This window comes from Neoarius graeffei, chromosome 14 (assembly GCF_027579695.1).
Source record: "Neoarius graeffei isolate fNeoGra1 chromosome 14, fNeoGra1.pri, whole genome shotgun sequence".
In the NCBI taxonomy this organism is placed as follows: Eukaryota; Metazoa; Chordata; class Actinopteri; order Siluriformes; family Ariidae; genus Neoarius; species Neoarius graeffei.
Window position 1 is genome coordinate 37136140 of NC_083582.1, and position 19997 is coordinate 37156136.

The 19997-nt window shown below is 42.4% G+C and overlaps 1 protein-coding gene across 1 annotated transcript in view; it reads left to right on the top strand.

Annotated features, from left to right (window-relative positions):
- The window catches only part of cabcoco1 (ciliary associated calcium binding coiled-coil 1), a 71337-nt gene extending 54655 nt beyond the window's left edge, over nucleotides 1–16682 (top strand). The window contains exons 5-8 of the mRNA XM_060938834.1: nucleotides 2767–2839; nucleotides 7202–7303; nucleotides 9172–9318; nucleotides 14374–16682. Coding sequence (XP_060794817.1) covers nucleotides 2767–2839; nucleotides 7202–7303; nucleotides 9172–9318; nucleotides 14374–14457 — 406 coding nt within the window. The 3' untranslated portion in view covers nucleotides 14458–16682. The remainder of the gene's footprint in view (nucleotides 1–2766; nucleotides 2840–7201; nucleotides 7304–9171; nucleotides 9319–14373) is intronic.
- Nucleotides 16683–19997: the final 3315 nt, after the last annotated feature.

Consider the following 19997-nt stretch of genomic DNA (forward strand, 5'->3'; position numbering starts at 1 on the left):
CGCCTCACAGCAAGAAGGTCCGGGTTTGAGCCCCGTGGCCGGCGAGGGCCTTTCTGTGCGGAGTTTGCATGTTCTCCCCGTGTCCGCGTGGGTTTCCTCCGGGTGCTCCGGTTTCCCCCACAGTCCAAAGACATGCAGGTTAGGTTAACTGGTGACTCTAAATTGACCGTAGGTGTGAATGTGAGTGTGAATGGTTGTCTGTGTCTATGTGTCAGCCCTGTGATGACCTGGCGACTTGTCCAGGGTGTACCCCGCCTTTCGCCCGTAGTCAGCTGGGATAGGCTCCAGCTTGCCTGCGACCCTGTAGAACAGGATAAAGCGGCTAGGGATAATGAGGTGAGATGTCTGCAAGCGATTTCTTTAGTCTAGTCCATTTATTTCGAACAGTGAACCGAATTGTACACACTCACTGGCCATTTTAATCAGAACACGTGTATGCGCAGTGCGCGACTGTTACACTCTTACATTCTTACATCACGATGATGTAGTGGCGAGCGCCTCTATTTGAGGCAGTAGCCACAACAAAAACGCATTTGACCTTTTTGGTGACCTTGACCGGATGACCCACAAAATGTTGCACTGTAAAAAATTTTACGGGCGGGTGTTGATTGAACATAGATTTTACATATCATTTGACTCAGAAATGTAATTTTCACTTACAACCAACTAAACCAGGTCGGCCTAATACACTTTCTCTCATTGTGATATCATGAGCTATCAAGAATTTTAACATCCAAATATCAAAGATATCCTTGTTGATAGAACTAGCTGCAACCTGTTGCAACGCTGCATGTTGGTATCCTTGTTGGTAAAACCAATGACGCATATATACACGTGCTGTATCACTAAAAAAAAAAGTGACCATCTCAACTTAAATTTTCTAGGCAACATGATGCAAGAGAATTTTGTGTTGAGATGGTCAACACCAAAAGGTAAGTTGGCTGAACTCAAATTTAAACTCAGAAATCCTTGTTAGGTCAACAGCAATTGAGACAGGTTGAGTAAACTAGAATTTTCTAGGCAACATGATGCAAGAGAATTTTGAGTTGAGATGGTCAACAACAAATAGTACGTTGGTTGAACTCAAATTTCAACTCAGAAATCCTTGTTGACTTAAGAAGGATTTTCGTGTTTAAATTTGAGTTCAACCAACTTACCTTTTGTTGTTGACCATCTCAACACAAAATTCTCTTGCATCATGTTGCCTAGAAAATTTAAGTTGAGATGGTCACTTTTTTTTTTTTACAGTGTTCCAATAGGCCTTGGGTACTAAAGTTCTACAGGATTTCCATTAAGTTTTCTATAGGATTACTTTAGAACTTGTTCTATAGGAATTCTATAGAATATTTTTAGCAGGGACAACATACAAAGATGGTCAACAGTTGTGAGCTTAACACTTTGTGGCAACAGTTTGGAGAAGAACCACATATGGCTGTGATGGTCAGGTGTCCACATACTTTTGGTCATATTGTGTATATAATCTGGTTGAACTAGACAGATAATAATAATAATAATAATATGATTACCCGAGGCGGCACGGTGGTGTAGTGGTTAGCGCTGTCGCCTCACAGCAAGAAGGTCCGGGTTCGAGCCCCGTGGACGGCGAGGGCCTTTCTGTGTGGAGTTTGCATGTTCTCCCCGTGTCCGTGTGGGTTTCCTCCGGGTGCTCCGGTTTCCCCCACAGTCCAAAGACATGCAGGTTAGGTTAACTGGTGACTCTAAGTTGACCGTAGGTGTGAATGTGAGTGTGAATGGTTGTCTGTGTCTATGTGCACTGTAAAAAAAAAAAGTGACCATCTCAACTTAAATTTTCTAGGCAACATGATGCAAGAGAATTTTGTGTTGAGATGGTCAACAACAAAAGGTAAGTTGGCTGAACTCAAATTTAAACACGAAAATCCTTCTTAAGTCAACAAGGATTTCTGAGTTGAAATTTGAGTTCAACCAACGTACTATTTGTTGTTGACCATCTCAACTCAAAATTCTCTTGCATCATGTTGCCTAGAAAATTCTAGTTTACTCAACCTGTCTCAATTGCTGTTGACCTAACAAGGATTTCTGAGTTTAAATTTGAGTTCAGCCAACTTACCTTTTGGTGTTGACCATCTCAACACAAAATTCTCTTGCATCATGTTGCCTAGAAAATTTAAGTTGAGATGGTCACTTTTTTTTTTTACAGTGTGGAGGTTCTATTTGAGACCAATGCCCATCTATCCTGAAAGTTTCATGAAGGTTGGTCCAGCTGTTTTCCCATAATATCGTTAGCCAAAAAAACCCCAAACCCGACCAAAAACAATACCTCGCCCCCTGGTGGACTCCATCCCGGGCGAGGTAATTATACACAATCAGTTGCATGGATGTACCAAAGCATTTACTGTTTGTTCAAGAGAATGAGAAATTGCTGTTATGATGTGGGGTTTGAACAAGCAGTTCTGAGAATTTCAATTCTGATCTGAGGAATGCACAAAAGCGACTGAGAAAAACTGTACTATAAAATATCGTAAAATATATATTTGTCAGGGGTGTAGGTTTCGGTTTTAAAATGAATTAACAGATGAATGAAACCTCTTATTTATTAATTTCAAAACTATTGTTTTAAATATTGTAGGCTGGCATTTGTCTTTTGTAAAGAGAAAGCCTGCCATCTAGTGGTCATAAATGGTTCATGCCTGTAAGTTTTCCCTCAGGAACCTTGACCAAACACCTACATGTCATGGTTTTAAACATGCTTTAAAATTCTTTCCTTTACTGTATGATGCACTTCAGTCTTTTCCAGCATTACAGCCTCTACGAATTCCTCTTCACCCACCCGAGACATGACGTGCTGCTAGGAATGGAGGTGATTATAGTCTTATATATACACACATCACACACACACACGTGGGCTACATGAGGCTCAGATAATGGTTTCAAATTAAATTCAAGCATGCTGATGTTGTCACCTATAAGCCAGTGCCATTCATCTGTGACGAAATCAGGAAAGATGTGCAATCGTTTCTAGATAAAGGATGTCATTACACTTGTATGAGGAAGTGTCTTGTGAAAGGAAGCCTAAATAGAGTTAGAAGGAAAGTCAGTGACGTATGTGGAGATCAGCCAGCTTTTCCTATCTTTGTTCTTGGACTGATAAGCTATCTCTAATCAAACACGGCAAGACTTAAGATTTATATATTTATACGTATATATTTTTTACATATCATATATTCATTGTTGAGGGGCGGCACGGTGGTGTAGTGGTTAGCACTGTCGCCTCACAGCAAGAAGGTCCGGGTTTGAGGCCCGTGGCCGGCGAGGGCCTTTCTGTGCGGAGTTTGCATGTTCTCCCCGTGTCCACGTGGGTTTCCTCCGGGTGCTCCGGTTTCCCCCACAGTCCAAAGACATGCAGGTTAGGTTAACTGGTGACTCTAAATTGACCGTAGGTGTGAATGTGAGTGTGAATGGTTGTCTGTGTCTATGTGTCAGCCCTGTGATGACCTGGCGACTTGTCCAGGGTGTACCCCGCCTTTCGCCCGTAGTCAGCTGGGATAGGCTCCAGCTTGCCTGCGACCCTGTAGAAGGATAAAGTGGCTAGAGATAATGAGATGAGATGAGATGAGATATTCATTGTTGAGGGGCGGCACGGTGGTGTAGTGGTTAGCACTGTCGCCTCACAGCAAGAAGGTCCGGGTTCGAGCCCCGTGGCCAGCGAGGGCCTTTCTGTGTGGAGTTTGCATGTTTTCCCCGTGTCCGCGTGGGTTTCCTCTGGGTGCTCCGGTTTCCCCCACAGTCCAAAGACATGCAGGTTAGGTTAACTGGTGACTCTAAATTGACCGTAGGTGTGAATGTGAGTGTGAATGGTTGTCTGTGTCTATGTGTCAGCCCTGTGATGACCTGGCGACTTGTCCAGGGTGTACCCCGCCTTTCGCCCCTAGTCAGCTGGGATAGGCTCCAGCTTGCCTGCGACCCTGTAGAACAGGATAAAGCGGCTAGAGATAATGAGATGAGATGAGATGAGATGAGATATTCATTGTTTTTATTACAATGTTTTCAGTGCACTTCAGTTTGCATAAAGACTGTCATTTCAAATGGAAGGAAGGAAGAAAAAGGAAGAAGCAGGGATTATCTGCCAACATTGACATTTTTCAAGATTTGCACGAGTCACAGTGCAATTTGGCACAACCTACTTTTTTAATTGCTTTAAATGTGAATGAAGCTTACGAGCATGTTTTTCCCATTTCAGGACATAGATATGGCAGATATGTGGTGACTCATCAGCAGCCGATATAACAGCTTGTTCAAATTCATTTATCATCATCATAATTACCATGCAAGCATTCAGCAGTCGCTTTTTTTTTTTTAACATACGGAAGCTATTTGACCACTGGTTCCTTCTATAATAAGACAACCCAGATGCTGTTGCAAATTAAGCGGCGGTAAATTGTCTCCACATCTTGTCTTGGCTTCGCAGCGCGCCTGCCCCTTGTCTCGCTCGCCTCTCCGTTTTGCAGGTGGTGAACAGCATTAATGAGAGCTGTCATCTCTCCGTTTGAAATTCAGCTCGGGCGGATCCGAGCCTGCCTCTCAGCTGATTTGCTCATCCATTATTAACGTGCAATAATTACGTTCCAGATACACTTTCAAAGTGTCAAACAGTAGGAAAAGTGTATTGCTAATATTTTTTCGTCCAAGTGGTGATTAATATTCATGACGTGTCGCACAGTGCCAGTCTGTCTCCGAACTATAAAAGTGTAACGTCCCTAAAATGGGAAAACTCATTACATCAGAAGCGGAAGACAAGCAGCAGATTTGTTTTGCGCCTGAATGGTGTTTTAAGCTGCTGCGAGTGAATAGTTATATTTGCTGCGGAGCATCGTGGGGATCAGTGAACAAATCTAGGTCAAGCGCTGTGCCACAGTCATAATGGGTCCCGAATTTCATATAACACGAGCATTTTCTATTTGTTTTGATGGAGGGTTCAAAGCATTGTTTGAATATTAATGGCCTCCTCTTCCACCTCTCTCTGTGTGTATATTGGAAACATTTTAGTGAATCAACATGTTTAACAAGTTCCACAAAGGGAAGCAGGAAAGCCTTCTTTTATTTCACAACCATTAAAGTGACGTTAATTCGTTTATCGGAAGATGAAAAAGCGTGAATCATGTGCAGGGGAGTAAAGCAGAGCAGTTGAGTAATGATGGACCATTGTTCTTCCCCTCACCCTCCATTTGACATTGTAATTATCTCAAATATGTAAACCACAGAGCCTTTGTTTTTCTTACAGAGCCGAGTTTGGGTTCTGTACGCGGGGCTTTCTGCCAAGTGAACTTTAAAAGCATTCCAGCTAAATGACAAGAAAATGTACCTCACTGCCTTAACGCGAAGCCTAAATATTCTCAAGCGTAAAGGTTTTTTTTTTTAAATCAACTCGTGCATTTTTGTTTTTACGCTTCATTATAAAGTCAAGTTTGTTTGTATAGTGCTTTTAACAATATAGACATTGTCCCAAAGCAGCTTTACAGAATCTGAATGACCCAAGACATGAGCTAATTTTATCCCTAATCTATCCCCAATGAGCGAGCCCGTGGCGACGGTGGCGAGGAAAAACTCCCTCAGACGACATGAGGAAGAAACCTCGAGAGGAACCAGACTCAAAAGGGAACCCATCCTCATATGGGCAACAACATGACTATAACATTAAAGGTCCCATGGCATGGTGGTTTGTTGATGCTTTAAACGGGCTCGTGGAGGCTTCCGGATGTTATATCCGCAGCCTTTCTCGAAATGAACCCTTGGCACGTAAATATAGCCTCCTGGGAGAAAGCCCCATTTCAGCGCTTTTCCCAGTGCGTTGTTTTGCTAATGAGAAGCAGGAGGCGGGGAAGGGTAGAGGGTGGGGGCGGGCCATGGGGGGAGGGGGAGGGGCTTGACCAAGCTGTGCACACACATACTCGCTGCTATCAGCGCCTGTAGCCACGCTGCTAAGACAAAACCCCGTTCTCCCTCGGACTCCTTTCGTAAACTCAACGTGACACAGAGAACAGAGAGTGAGAGTGTTCGGAGTGGTAGTTTACGAACGTATAATACCCTAGGCTTGAACACGCACTCCATAACCAAAGAGGATAGAAGCAGCAACTACAGCAACATATCGCTTATCCAACACAAGACATGCATTGCGGAGCAATAGTCAAACATAAGCTCATAAGTTACAGTCAATTTCCAGACTAAACTCAGTTTAACAGAGCATGCTGCATGCTCTTTAGTTTTGTAGCGCAGATTACCTGGCTAACTGCAGGAAGCGGTTAGCTGCACAGCTAATGTAGCCATTGCTAGGCTAACGCACTGATTTTAAAACACGGCAAAACGATCAGTTATACACTTACTTGTTCGGTGTTTGTTGCTGATGCGGCAGGGATGCTTGGTACGGACCCAGGCTTCAGTGACAGTTGATGTGCAAAACCTGCCCTGTACTGTCCCAAGTTGTGGAAACATTCCTCAGGAAAATGCTTCCGACAAACATACACCGCCTTAGGTAGACTCGACGGCGTATTATTGAAGTAAATAAAATTAAGCCACTGCGTCTTCAGGGGCTCTCCCGTCGGCAGTAAAAACAGACTCTTTTCTGTGTTGTCACATCCATGTACAGCGCAATTTCCATGTTTCGCTCGCTTAGGTGATGCCATGTTGTTGTGTCCTCTATGGTCTCCTCACTACAACTGGGCGGGCAATCCATACAGTGGGTGGGAATCCAGAGGGGGGGGCGTGGGGATCATCTCCCTTGCTGACGTAGTAAAGGGAAGAGCTTATCAACGCGCCGTTTTGATGCGCCATTCTCAAATGTTGGGCATAGTTTGGTTTACACATTATGAAATTTCTAGCCACTGGGGTGACTTAAGAAGGTCAGAGGAACTCATTTTAATGTTAAAAAACCTCAGAAAGTGAAAATTTCATGCCATGGGACCTTTAACAGTTTTAACATGAAGTCAGTTTCGTTGATGTTGTAACTCTTGATTAATGGAAACTTGAGTGCAAAACTGTTCATGACAACTGCAGTCCTAAAGTTAGCAAGTCAACTGTAGTCCATAAAAGCATTACTGTAAGTGTCCAGGGCGTCCTCCAAGTGTGACTTTCAACTGTCCATATGGGGCCGTCCTCCACAAGGTAGACATGTGGATAAGATATGCACTGTTATCGACATATTCATTGGTGTCATGTGATGTTCCAGAGAATCATCGAGGTGGTTAATTCAGCTGATTTCATCGCTCCACTGGAGGAGGGAACGCCAACCGACGACCTCCATCACGTAGCGCCCTCCCCCCTTGACCAGGTAAAGAAAGTTGCTGCCATACACACTTACAAATCACCGAACCTTTCTGTAGAAACCCAAGAAATGAGGTTTAAACAATCCAGTTGTTCATGTGGTGCATGTAGTGATTCAGTTTTTGGCCTTGTGATATGACCAGTGAGTGAGAAAATGTGTTTCACATGTGAATCATTTTGAAGAGGAAACATGAATCTAGTTCCAAGTATGAGTAACATTTTTCCTTTTCGCTCACACTGTGCAGCACTCCAGCTGGAATATGCAGGCTGTGCTCCGTACTGAGGGAGGAGAGGGACTGTAATTTGCAAACAATCTGCTCTCTGTCCACAGGCCAAAATTCCACACGAATCCTCTTTATTTTAGGAAAAAAATGCTTTAATTCTATATTTAAAATGTTTTTAGAGATTTTTTTTCATACAAACTTTGTGATAGATTTCTATTTTATGACTTCTGCGTTATCGAGTCAGTACAAAAACATTTTAGAGTTCCAAACGTTCGTTTTTGGTTCCCCCCCCCAGCACAAAATTAAATGTTGCAGAAAAAAAAGTTTGTATCCGAGCATATTACAGAAGAGAGCACTTTTCAGATTAAAAAAAAGAAAACATAATGAAGGCTGCTGGGTTTTGGTGCAAAATTAAGAAGCGAGTGAGACAGTCGAAGTGTCCAGAAGAACTGGGGCTGGTTCTGTAAGATGCTCAGTAAAACCTACAGCTCATTTCCGCATAAAACTGCACTCATTGTACCTGAGACTACTATTTTATTTCTTTATTTTTTTAAAGCAAAGGGTCGACACCAAATATTGACTTTGTTTCATTTATTATGGCTTATACACTGCCGTTCAAAAGTTTGGGGTCACCCAGACAATTTTGTGTTTTCCATGAAAAGTCACACTTTTATTTCCCACCATAAGTTGTAAAATGAATAGAAAATATAGTCAAGACATTTTTCTGGCCATTACGAGCATTTAATCGACCCCACAAATGTGATGCTCCAGAAACTCAATCTGCTCAAAGGAAGGTCAGTTTTATAGCTTCTCTAAAGAGCTCAACTGTTTTCAGCTGTGCTAACATGATTGTACAAGGGTTTTCTAATCATCCATTAGCCTTCTGAGGCAATGAGCAAACACATTGTACCATTAGAACACTGGAGTGAGAGTTGCTGGAAATGGGCCTCTATACACCTATGGAGATATTGCACCAAAAACCAGACATTTGCAGCTAGAATAGTCATTTACCACATTAGCAATGTATAGAGTGGATTTCTGATTAGTTTAAAGTGATCTTCATTGAAAAGAACAGTGCTTTTCTTTCAAAAATAAGGACATTTCAAAGTGACCCCAAACTTTTGAACGGTAGTGTGTATATAAAACATATGACCTTCAAATTAGGTATAGTCTCCACCACATATGCCGATTTCTTCTGAAACAAGATCATCTGAAGTTTAAAAAAAAAAATACTGTAAATGCAGTTCAAAGCAAGACCACATGTAGGTGCTCTGCCTCCTTCAATAGCTGTAGAAGGTCTTTCCTCTGTGTGTCAATATCGCTTATGATTAAACGCCTCGTTTTTAATGGTTGTTCAAATCATATCTCATGTCCTATCTGTAAACGGTTACACCATTGACACGAAAACATCTTTTCCCCATTATTAAGAATTCAGGTTCCCGTCAGAAATTGCAATATTTCTCTATTATGCACCGTCCAAGAATGTAACAAGCTTTCCCATCTTACTGCAGCGTTAGCAGGAACAGCTCACACCAGTAAACACATCTGGCGTGTTTATGTCATCCTGTGCATTTGAATGTTGGCTACACTTTAATTATGGCTGTCTGGCAGGGCAAGATTTATATTAAATAATGCGTTTATATTCCCTCAGGATTCGGATACGTGTGTGGAGAAGAAAGAAGAAGAGTCTACTGAATGCGAAAAGGGAGAGACACTCCAAAGCTTGGAGGGTGTCAGTGTAGAAGATGTGCGTGAAGTGCTTGGGCCAATGACCAAAGAGGTGCTGGTAAAGCTACAGGTATGACGTTTGCTTCAAGTCAAGTCAAGTCAAGTTTATTTGTATAGCGCTTTTAACAATAAACATTGTCGCAAAGCAGCTTTACAGAATTTGAACGACTTAAAATATGAGCTAATTTTATCCCTAATCTATCCCCAATGAGTACGCCCGTGGTGACGGTGGCGAGGAAAAACTCCCTCAGACGACATGAGGAAGAAACCTCGAGAGGAACCCATCCTCATCCGGGCAACAACAGACAGCATGACTATAACATTAACAGTCTAAACATAAAGTCAGCTTCGTTGATGCTATAAACCCCCCACCGACGGAAACCCGAGCGCAAAACCGTTCACGACAACCATAGTCCCAAAGTCAGCAAGTCAACTGCAGTCCCCAGCCACAAAAGCACCACTGCAAGAGTCCAGAACGTCCTCCAGGCGCGACCCCCAACTGTCCACATGGGGCCAAGTTCAAGTGTGTCAATGAAGCCAGCACTTCATAATGAGGTGTTAAATAAAAAAAAAACTTTGGCCATCTTTTAGTAAAGTTCCGTGTAAATGTTTTCACAGGCTAAAATGATCTGATAAAAAAAACTGATAAAAGAAGGGCACTCGGAGAAAAGGACAATCATCAGTTCTTTTGTGATATGCAAAGCTGCAGCCAGAACCATTTTATGTGTCTGGATATATTTCTAACATTATTAGAATTACATGCCTGCATGTGTATCCCAGAGGATTACCGGCACCAACAAATGTGGATTGTGATATAGAGTTGTCATATTTCTATGTTGGCTATGTTTTATCAGTACTGAATTTACAGCCATCTACTGGATGGCAAGTGCTGGACCTTGCAATGCCAGATTTGCTCCTTGGCTCCAAAATGTAATAGGTTCTTCCTCGGCCCATGTTACACCCTTCCACCAAGTTTCATGGAATTCAGGCCTGTAGGTTTTCCACAATCCTGCTTCCAAACAGACTGACAGACAAACAAACTGCACCGAAAACACAACCTCCTTGACGACGGTAACTAGCTTCACAAATTTAAAGCAAGTGTTGCCAGGCAAAACAAACCTCACCCGGTAGCACTTATGATGAATATGAAGGAAGATATCGCGAAAAAATAGGTACCCTATGGGTCCATGTGGCTCCTGCTTATAAATAAAATAGTTTTCTGATCCCATGTCCATACAGTAAATATAGCATATATATTTACTCTATGAAGCAGTAGGCACAAAAATGAAGCGTAATCCAAAAATGAACAATTTAAAAATCACTGAAGTAAAATATACCAAGTGTCTGTACTTTATATTATTCTACTCTTACAGTTTCCGAAACTGAAACCTCCAAACCGAGGCTGACATATACATGCTGTCACCATGACCCAAACTCTTATCTCCCGGAAATGGCCCGGCGCTAGAGCTCAGTGGAACGCACTTTCCCTCTGTAATAAGCATAAACATGTCTGAAAGCGATTTCTTTAGTCTAGTCCATTTATTTCGAACAGTGAACCGAATTGTATACACTCACTGGCCATTTTAATCGGAACACGTGTATGCGCATGCGCAGTGCACGATCGTTACATTCTTACAGCACAATGACATAGTGGCGAGCGCCTCTATATGAGGCAGTAGACACCATAGACATCCTATTATTACGTAGACGGAGCATCCAATGTAAATTCTAAAAGCGCTGACGAGACGCGGGGCCGCCATCTTGGAGTGGTGATACGCTGCACTCAGTGTAATGCGCCATGGACATCCTATTATTACGTAATAATAGGATGTCTATGTAATGCGCTGGCAGCGCTGGCTCGCATTTTTTTGTCATACATGTAGCTATGATAAAGGATAGCGGCGGGGTTATTATTCATAGTTTGCTTCACATTAATAGAATATCCTGATATTAAGTGAACAGACGTCGGAGATTGTTGAAGTTGAGGAAACGGTGATTAATATCCTACAAAAAATGTGTGAATACTAAATACATTAGATATAAACAGCTTAACGTTTTTCTATCGGCTACAACCACCAACCTGTTGCAATGGATAGGGTAAATTCTGGTAAAGTGGGACACTTTTTTAAATAAAATGCGGTTTTAACAATCTAAATCCATTATAATGATTCAAATGTGTGTATGTTTTCTTTAAATAGATTTTTAAGAACATATCAAAGGGGAAATTAATCTAGTCAGTGAATTTATAAGAGCCTTTTACATCCTTCAACACAATCTGACCCCCCCCTTCAGCAAAGCTGATGTATTCAGGTTGAGTGGGGTACTTTGTTTGGTATGTAGGACAATGTGTGATGACCATATATTGACCACAAACATTTTTTTGTTTGTTTTAAAGCATATCAAAACATTCATTTATAACAAATTAATGTCAAACATGGGCGGCACGGTGGTGTAGTGGTTAGCGCTGTCGCCTCACAGCAAGAAGGTCCGGGTTCGAGCCCCGTGGCCGGCGAGGGCCTTTCTGTGTGGAGTTTGCATGTTCTCCCCGTGTCTGCATGGGTTTCCTCCGGGTGCTCCGGTTTCCCCCACAGTCCAAAGACATGCAGGTTAGGTTAACTGGTGACTCTAAATTGACCGTAGGTGTGAATGTGAGTGTGAATGGTTGTCTGTGTCTATGTGTCAGCCCTGTGATGACCTGGCGACTTGTCCAGGGTGTACCCCGCCTTTCGCCCGTAGTCAGCTGGGATAGGCTCTAGCTTGCCTGCGACCCTGTAGAAGGATAAAGCGGCTAGAGATAATGAGATGAGATGAGATGTCAAACATAAAAATATAACAATGTAGTAAATGAATAAACTAGTAAATAAATAAAAAAGGTAGTATATGAATAAACATTTAATAACAATATATATAACATTAGCATACAACATTAAAACATGACTCGTGAAACCACTTATCACACTTACAGCAGGCATCTTGTCTCTTGTCTTCTTCTTCAGTCGTGTAGTATGGTGCAGTAATAGACGTTACCTTGATATATATGAGTATCTCGCGCTTATCTCACCACTCCAAGATGTCAGAACGATTTTGACCTTTTGTTGACCTTTGACCGGATGACCCTCAAAATGTTGGAGGTTCTATTTGAGACCAATGTTCATCTATCTTGAAAGTTTCATGAAGATTGGTCCAGCCGTTTTCCCGTAATATCGTTAACAAAAAACAATGAAACCCGACCGAAAACAATACCTCGCCCCCTGGTGGACTCCGTCCCAGGCGAGGTAAAAATAAATAGATAGATAAAAATTCTTGGCGGGAATTTTTGTTTGCAAAAACGATGACTAAATGGCGAAAGAGCGCCTCCTAAGAGCGGTTTGCGATAAAATAAATCTTCAAGCTCAGTTACTACAGCATGTCAGCTACCATAACCTCGCCCGAACTCTTCCTAAGTTTATCCCCAGACATTATTTTTGTCCTCGTCAAATCGCTAGTCTTATTTATTTGAAGTCATTTCAATGAAATGAGTTTCATTTCACATAAATTTGCAGTAACTCCTGCCAGTTACACGATCTGAAGCCTATAAATCGGGATCCTTATCCTTATACGAACGTTTATACAAACTCAGAAGCGCTTATAGGATATGCACTTTTTTTATTCCTCCCCCAAATACCATGATTCTTTTGTAAATGCTAAGGTGAAAGATTTATAAATAAATCCATGCGTTTCCAACTTGATAAACGAGGGCCATTACCCGTATATTTATCTTCTCAATTACAGGTTTCCTCCTGTAAAGTATGCAAATAAATGGAACCTTCATATATTAGGAAGGGGAAGTTGTGAGAAGATGACGACTAAAAGGAGAAGCCGCAGGGTCCTGGAAGGAATGATATTAGTTAAAATATCAGGTCTGAGCTCATACTGTCCCACAGGCCTCCTCTACCCAACTGATCATGCCAAAAAAAAAAAAAAAGAATCTAATATTAAAACTTGAGTAATGTTCCCCAGCTTAATATCATTGGTATTCTGCACATAACACGGAACACATTAGACAGCTCCTGGCAGATATTCTGATTAATTTTACGGTAGACTTAAGGTGGAATCGAATTACTGGGTGTGCTGCGGTTGCAGAAAACAATCTGCCCTCGCAGATTGCCGTATTGTGCCATCCCTACCGTACGTTTTCACAAGCTTAACAAACAGCAACACGCGGGAAAAAGGATGTAGACGGGATAAATGATTTTACACACACTCTACTCAACTTCCATAAAGACGTTTTTGTTCCTGTAATGATTTATATGATTTGTAGACACTGTAAATTGAGAGGCTCTTTGTAGGCTTATGTATGAATGAGCTGCTGTAAGATCGGTCCTATTTCCATCAATTTTTTGGTTTAGCCCGCTGTAACATCTGCTCAGGGTCAATTACATATTTCACTCCAAGCTATATTTAGCTTTGTGCAAAACAAAAAACTCTCCCTGCTTAAACAGTCTGCATTGACCATCCGTTTGCGTATATTTTTCTTCTTCTTTCTTCTTCTCTTCTCCTTTGAGGCTTGTCTCTCGGGATCGGGTTAAGCCGTTGAGTATATGCTTAGCATCACAGCCTGCTCCAGCTAGTTTGAAGCATTTGATTTTGATGTGGATTAAATCTGCCACTAGAACTGTTCTTCTTTCCCCATTGAGTGAAGTTTAATAACATCCGTTTTTTTTTGTTGTTTTTTTTTTTCTCCCCCCTCTCTGGGATATTTTAGTTGCGAAAGTTCCCAGGAGTGTCATAACTCATGTGGATCTCATCATGCCTTATATGGTAGAAACTCTGAAAAAGGCAAATGCTGGAAATGCTGTGGGTGACTTCCCAACCATATTGTTACCATTACAGATGTGTGCTGGAGGCATTTAATAGGCCTGTGCGTACAATAAGAATCCGGGAAAAGAAACTTCACCCTCCCTATTAAATCATTCGATCTTTACTGCAGGGTGTTCAGCTTTTTCTCATCGCAGGGTTGTTGATAAACAAGTTGTTTGACGGAGTAGAAATATGCAGCATGTACTCTTTTATATCACATAAATCATCTGGGCCAGTGTTGGAGATGTTGAGTTTTACGGATGTGTGCTTTTTTTGTGTCCAACAGGCAGATTTCACAGAGAAGCTACGCATCCAGGAAACGACCTACACGGACAAGTTAGAGAGTCTCAAGAGACTGACGTCCAAATAACTCTGCTGAAGAAGAGGGGAAACATCTCATCTCATTATCTGTAGCCGCTTTATCCTTCTACAGGGTCGCAGGCAAGCTGGAGCCTATCCCAGCTGACTACGGGCGAAAGGCGGGGTACACCCTGGACAAGTCGCCAGGTCATCACAGGGCTGACACATAGACACAGACAACCATTAACACTCACATTCACACCTACGGTCAATTTAGAGTCACCAGTTAACCTAACCTGCATGTCTTTGGACTGTGGGGGAAACCGGAGCACCCGGAGGAAACCCACGCGGACACGGGGAGAACATGCAAACTCCGCACAGAAAGGCCCTCGCCGGCCACGGGGCTCGAACCCAGGACCTTCTTGCTGTGAGGCGACAGCGCTAACCACTACACCACCGTGCCGCCCGAGGGGAAACATCCACCGCGTTTTCAATATAGACAAAACGTGTTATATGACACCAGTAATTATGTAATAAAAAAACAGTACCAATACTAATAAGCTTAAGAAGTGATTTATAGTAGTCTTGTAGTGCATACTGTTTGAAGAAAATAACGATTATTAAAAAAAAATAATAATAATAATAATAACATGGACTCCTTGCCCTTCTGTTCTATACAAATGCCATGTTATCAAATTTGGAGCTAGAGTCTGCGCAGGAAAGATGAGAGTTGAAGTCAGGTACTCATTTGTTAGGTCCGCCCAGACTCGGACTCAAGTCCGACTCGTGCCCTAATTTTAAGGACCCGTGGCTTGACTTGGACTTGAGCACTGATGACTCGGACTCGTAAATTGGAGATGAGGACTCGGATTTTTTCTTTGTTTTTTGTAACATGCCATAATAATTTGGCATAACAGTGTTCTCCACGGGCGCTTTTACTGTAAAGTGGCGCAGCGCCACATTATAATTCTGGCCCGCCGCCCTTCCCTTGGCCAAAAGAAAAAATACGTAGCTTCATCAGTATACACCAAATAAATTGGAAAGTATTTGCTTTATTATAATTTTGTAACTATTTAACACGCAGAAGACCATTAAACGAATGCATACGAGGCTACCTGAAGTTAGTCTGGCTAACGCGACTTCAAAGCTCTGCGAGCATTTGGTCTGGCAAAGATATTAAGCCCAACCGTTTCCCAGAGGCGTGGTTGACCCGCCTCCCTGAAATGCCTCAGTTTGCTACTGGTCGAAGCCAGAAAAGGCTGTGACGAAGCTTAAACCAATCACATCACTCTTTCCTCTGACGTATGTGACGTGACGGAAACTGCTTGAGTAACAGGAAGAAGATAAATACCTCCAGGGCTGCTCTTTGCTCCGTTTTCAATGAGAACTTCCCGTTGAATGCTTTCAATACAGCATCTACCGCTGTGTCAAAGGCTTGCCGCTGCTCCATGTTCGTAATGTTTCTAGTGAATGAAGCGCTTCCGGCATAGATTCTGTAAACAATCTATGGCTTCCGGTCGCAGTTCTACTACGTCACTGCCTTGAACACGCCTCTACCCAGGGCCGTTGGAGACGCTCAAAGTTGATTGGCTCCCGATTTTTCGGGAGCTTGGAAGAGCTGGAGATAGCTTGCCTTTCCAGACTAAGCTCGCAACAGGCCCTCGTGTTGCGTCACACTTAGGATGGGCGGGCCCAGGCTAACCTGAAGTGGCCACGCGATTGCGATAGAAAACCATCCGGCTGGCTGCGTACAGATTGTGACACAGAGCTCTGCAGATCGAGGTCGATCCCTGCGTTACACTACACTGCATCACATTACACTATACGGACACATAGTAACGCTGGAAGCTACAAGCTGCAGCTAGACAGCAGCTAAATAACTTTGCAGGTGTTTGTAGTGTTATTGTGCAACGCTTACGCTTATCTATCATCTTTTCTGACCATACAGTAATCATATAACAGCACACACACACATTAGTTAAGTTCAGGTCTTTTATTTTGTGTATCTGTGATTGTGTAGGCGAGAGCTGGGTCAAAGGACCCGAACTACGGAGGCCAGGGTGGCTTTGTAGTGCCAGTCTCGGGCATGCGCACCAGCTTGTGCATTGATTGGACTGGCTTCACCCAATTAACATTAATTATGTGTATTGTAAAAAAATGTATTCATTTATTGTAATTGGGTATTTTGTTTATGCATGGAAGTTCATTTATTTTTCACACACAGAAAAAATATAATTAATTCAAGGATGCGCAACAGGCGCATCAGTCTCAGCTGAAATGTCAAATGAGTCTCACCTTGACAATAAAGATAATATGCACAGTAAGAATGTGTTAATCTCATCTCATTATCTCTAGCCGCTTTATCCTTCTACAGGGTCGCAGGCAAGCTGGAGCCTATCCCAGCTGACTACGGGTGAAAGGCGGGGTACACCCTGGACAAGTCGCCAGGTCATCACAGGGCTGACACATAGACACAGACAACCATTCACACTCACATTCACACCTACGGTCAATTTAGAGTCACCAGTTAACCTAACCTGCATGTCTTTGGACTGTGGGGGAAACCGGAGCACCCGGAGGAAACCCACGCGGACACAGGGAGAACATGCAAACTCCACACAGAAAGGCCCTCGCCGGCCCCGGGGCTCGAACCCAGGACCTTCTTGCTGTGAGGCGACAGCGCTAACCACTACACCACCGTGCCGCCAGAATGTGTTAATTTTTTGTAAAATGATTTTAATAATGATTTAGCATTTCCTTTCCATTTATTGGCCAATTTCACTGTCAAAAGAGCCCAAAGTCCGTCAGCTCCGTAAACGATTCGCACCTGCACAGGATTAAGGCCCAATCAGCGCGCCTATATAAAAACTGTGAAAACACACTTACTTTGCGAAGTATTGAGTTGCGTTGCTGACACGTTACCGAGCCTTATTTCCTTGTTTGGTTTCCTGATCCCTGATTTCCTGTTTCTCGTCTTTGATTCTGCCGAGTCTACGATAGCCTGTTTGTGCCTCGCTCGACCTATTGCCTGTTTCACTGTTTTACGATTTTGCCTGCCATTCTGGATTGTATACTGTCTTCACTCGTATTAATAAACACACCTTCTGCGCTTACTTCCATCTCCCAACCATCTCTGACAGAATACTTCACACTCCCTGATAAAGAGAAGCACATTCACCTGTTCATACGTCATGTTCAGGAACAAACTAATGTTAATGGCACTAAAACAGCCACCGTCAAACGGTGCGGTTGGAGTCTTGGACTCAACTCGGACTTGACTTGAAATTTTCTTTAATGACTTGGACTTGACTCGAACTTGAACACTGGGGCCTCGAGACTGGACTCAGACTCGAGGTTTAGTGACTCGACTACAACACTGGGTCCAACGCATCGCTGAAGCTGTCTGTCACGTAGTTCCCAAATTTATCCACGTCTTCTTACAATGTAGTAGAATAATATTTAAAAAATTAATTTCTAGGGGAAAATAAATAGTGTGCAGATATTAGCATGTTCGAATTATACACTATAGATGGAAAGACTATTTAGATGAGAAACACGACTTGGAAAATAGCTTATTTTGTCATTGAAATACATGGGGATTCTAAGTGCAACAAATTATACTGCGCCCAGCCAGCAGGGGCACTAGACCTGCAGTTGCTTCAATTTTTAGAGACGGTACACTTTTTTTTGTCCATGTTTTTTTCCAGTCATTCTTCTTCCTCCTTGTCCAGCACTGTTGCCAGGTCAGGGTCCATGTGGACCCTACTGATCCACGTGTCATTAATTGGAGCATAGTTTTACGCCAGATGCCCTTCCTGCTGCAACCATCCTGTTTCTGGGCTTGGGAAACAACCATTCACGCACATTCACACCTATGGGCAATTGAGAGAAGCCAGGTAGCCTAACTGCATGTCTTTGGACTGTGGGGGAAATTGGAGCACCTGAAGGAAACCCACGCAAACACAGTGACAACATGCAAACCCCATGCAGAAAAGCCCCCATCAGCCACTGGGCTCAAACCCAGAACCTTCTTGCTGTGAGGCGACAGTGCTAACCACTACACCACTGTGCCACCCTTTTTTTTTTTTTTTACAGTCATTAGATGAAAATAATTTCCAACAAGAGCACCTCCTTTATAATTTATTAATAAATGGCACATAATTTTTTATCCATTTATAGTTACATTTAAAGTTGTGGAATGTCCAGGAAACAAGTTAATTTCCTGTTTATATTTACAGCAACTATAAACAGTCATCCATTACCCAGCTTCTTTTTCATTTTCTTCTGAGAAGTTAATAAGACAAAAAAAAAAGAAAGATGTTTGTCATGTCACTGAGAAACCAGCAAACACAAAGTGAGACAACTTCCATAAATGTTAGGTCCAAATCTCCTAATGGAAAACTCCACCATATGGAAGATTAGATATATTTATTTATTTATTGAATAATGCTACGTATTTAATCCATTTATTATTAGGTCTGGGTTATGTTTAGGTTTAGGATTGTCTGCTGTAGAAGTCTTTGTGTACGAGATGCTACTATAGAAATGGTAATGTATTTGAATGATTTGAATGATTAATATACAGTGCCTTGAAAAAGTATTCATGCCCCTTGAACTTTTTCACATTTTTCCACCTTACAACCACGAACTTAAAAGTTTTTTATTGAGATTTTATGTGATAGACCAACACAGAGTAGCACGTAATTGTGAAGTGAAACGAAAATGATAAATGGTCTTCAAAATTTTAAACAAATAAAAATCTGAAAAAATGTGATGTGCATTAGTATTCAGCCCCTCTGCGTCAATACTTTGTAGAGCCACCTTTTGCTGCAATTACAGCTGCAGGTCTTTTGTGGTATGTCTCTACCAGCTTTGCACATCTAGACACTGAAATTTTTGCCCATTCTTCTTTGCAAAATAGCTCAAGCTCAGCCAGATTGGATGGAGAGCGTCTGTGAACAGCAATTTTCAAGTCTTGCCACAGATGCTCAATGGGATTTAGGTCTGGACTTTGACTGGGCCATTCTAACACATGAATATTCTTTGATCTAAACCATTCCATTGTAGCTCTGGCTGTATGTTTAGGGTCATTGTCTTGCTGGAAGGTGAATCTCCTTCCCAGTCTCAAGTCTTTTGCAGCCTCCAACAGGTTTTCTTCCAGGATTGCCCTGTATTTAGCTCCATCCATCTTCCCATCAACTCTGACCAGCTTCCCTGTCCCTGCTGAAGAAAAGCATCCCCATAGCATGATGCTGCCACCACCATGTTTCACAGTGGGGATGGTGTGTGCAGGGTGATGAGCAGTGTTAGTTTTCCGCCACACATAGCGCTTTGCATTTAGGCCAAAAAGTTCAACTTTGGTCTCATCTGACCAAAGCACCTTCTTCCACATGTTTGCTGTGTCCCCTACATGGCTTCTGGCAAACTGCAAACGGGACTTATGCTTGTCTTTCAACAATGGCTTTCTTCTTGCCACTCTTCCAAAAAGGCCAGATTTGTGGAGTGTACGACTTATTGTCCTGTACACAGATTCTCCCACCTGAGCTGTGGATTTCTGCAGCTCCTCCAGAGTGATCATGGGCTTTGGTTGCTTCTCTGACCAGTGCTCTC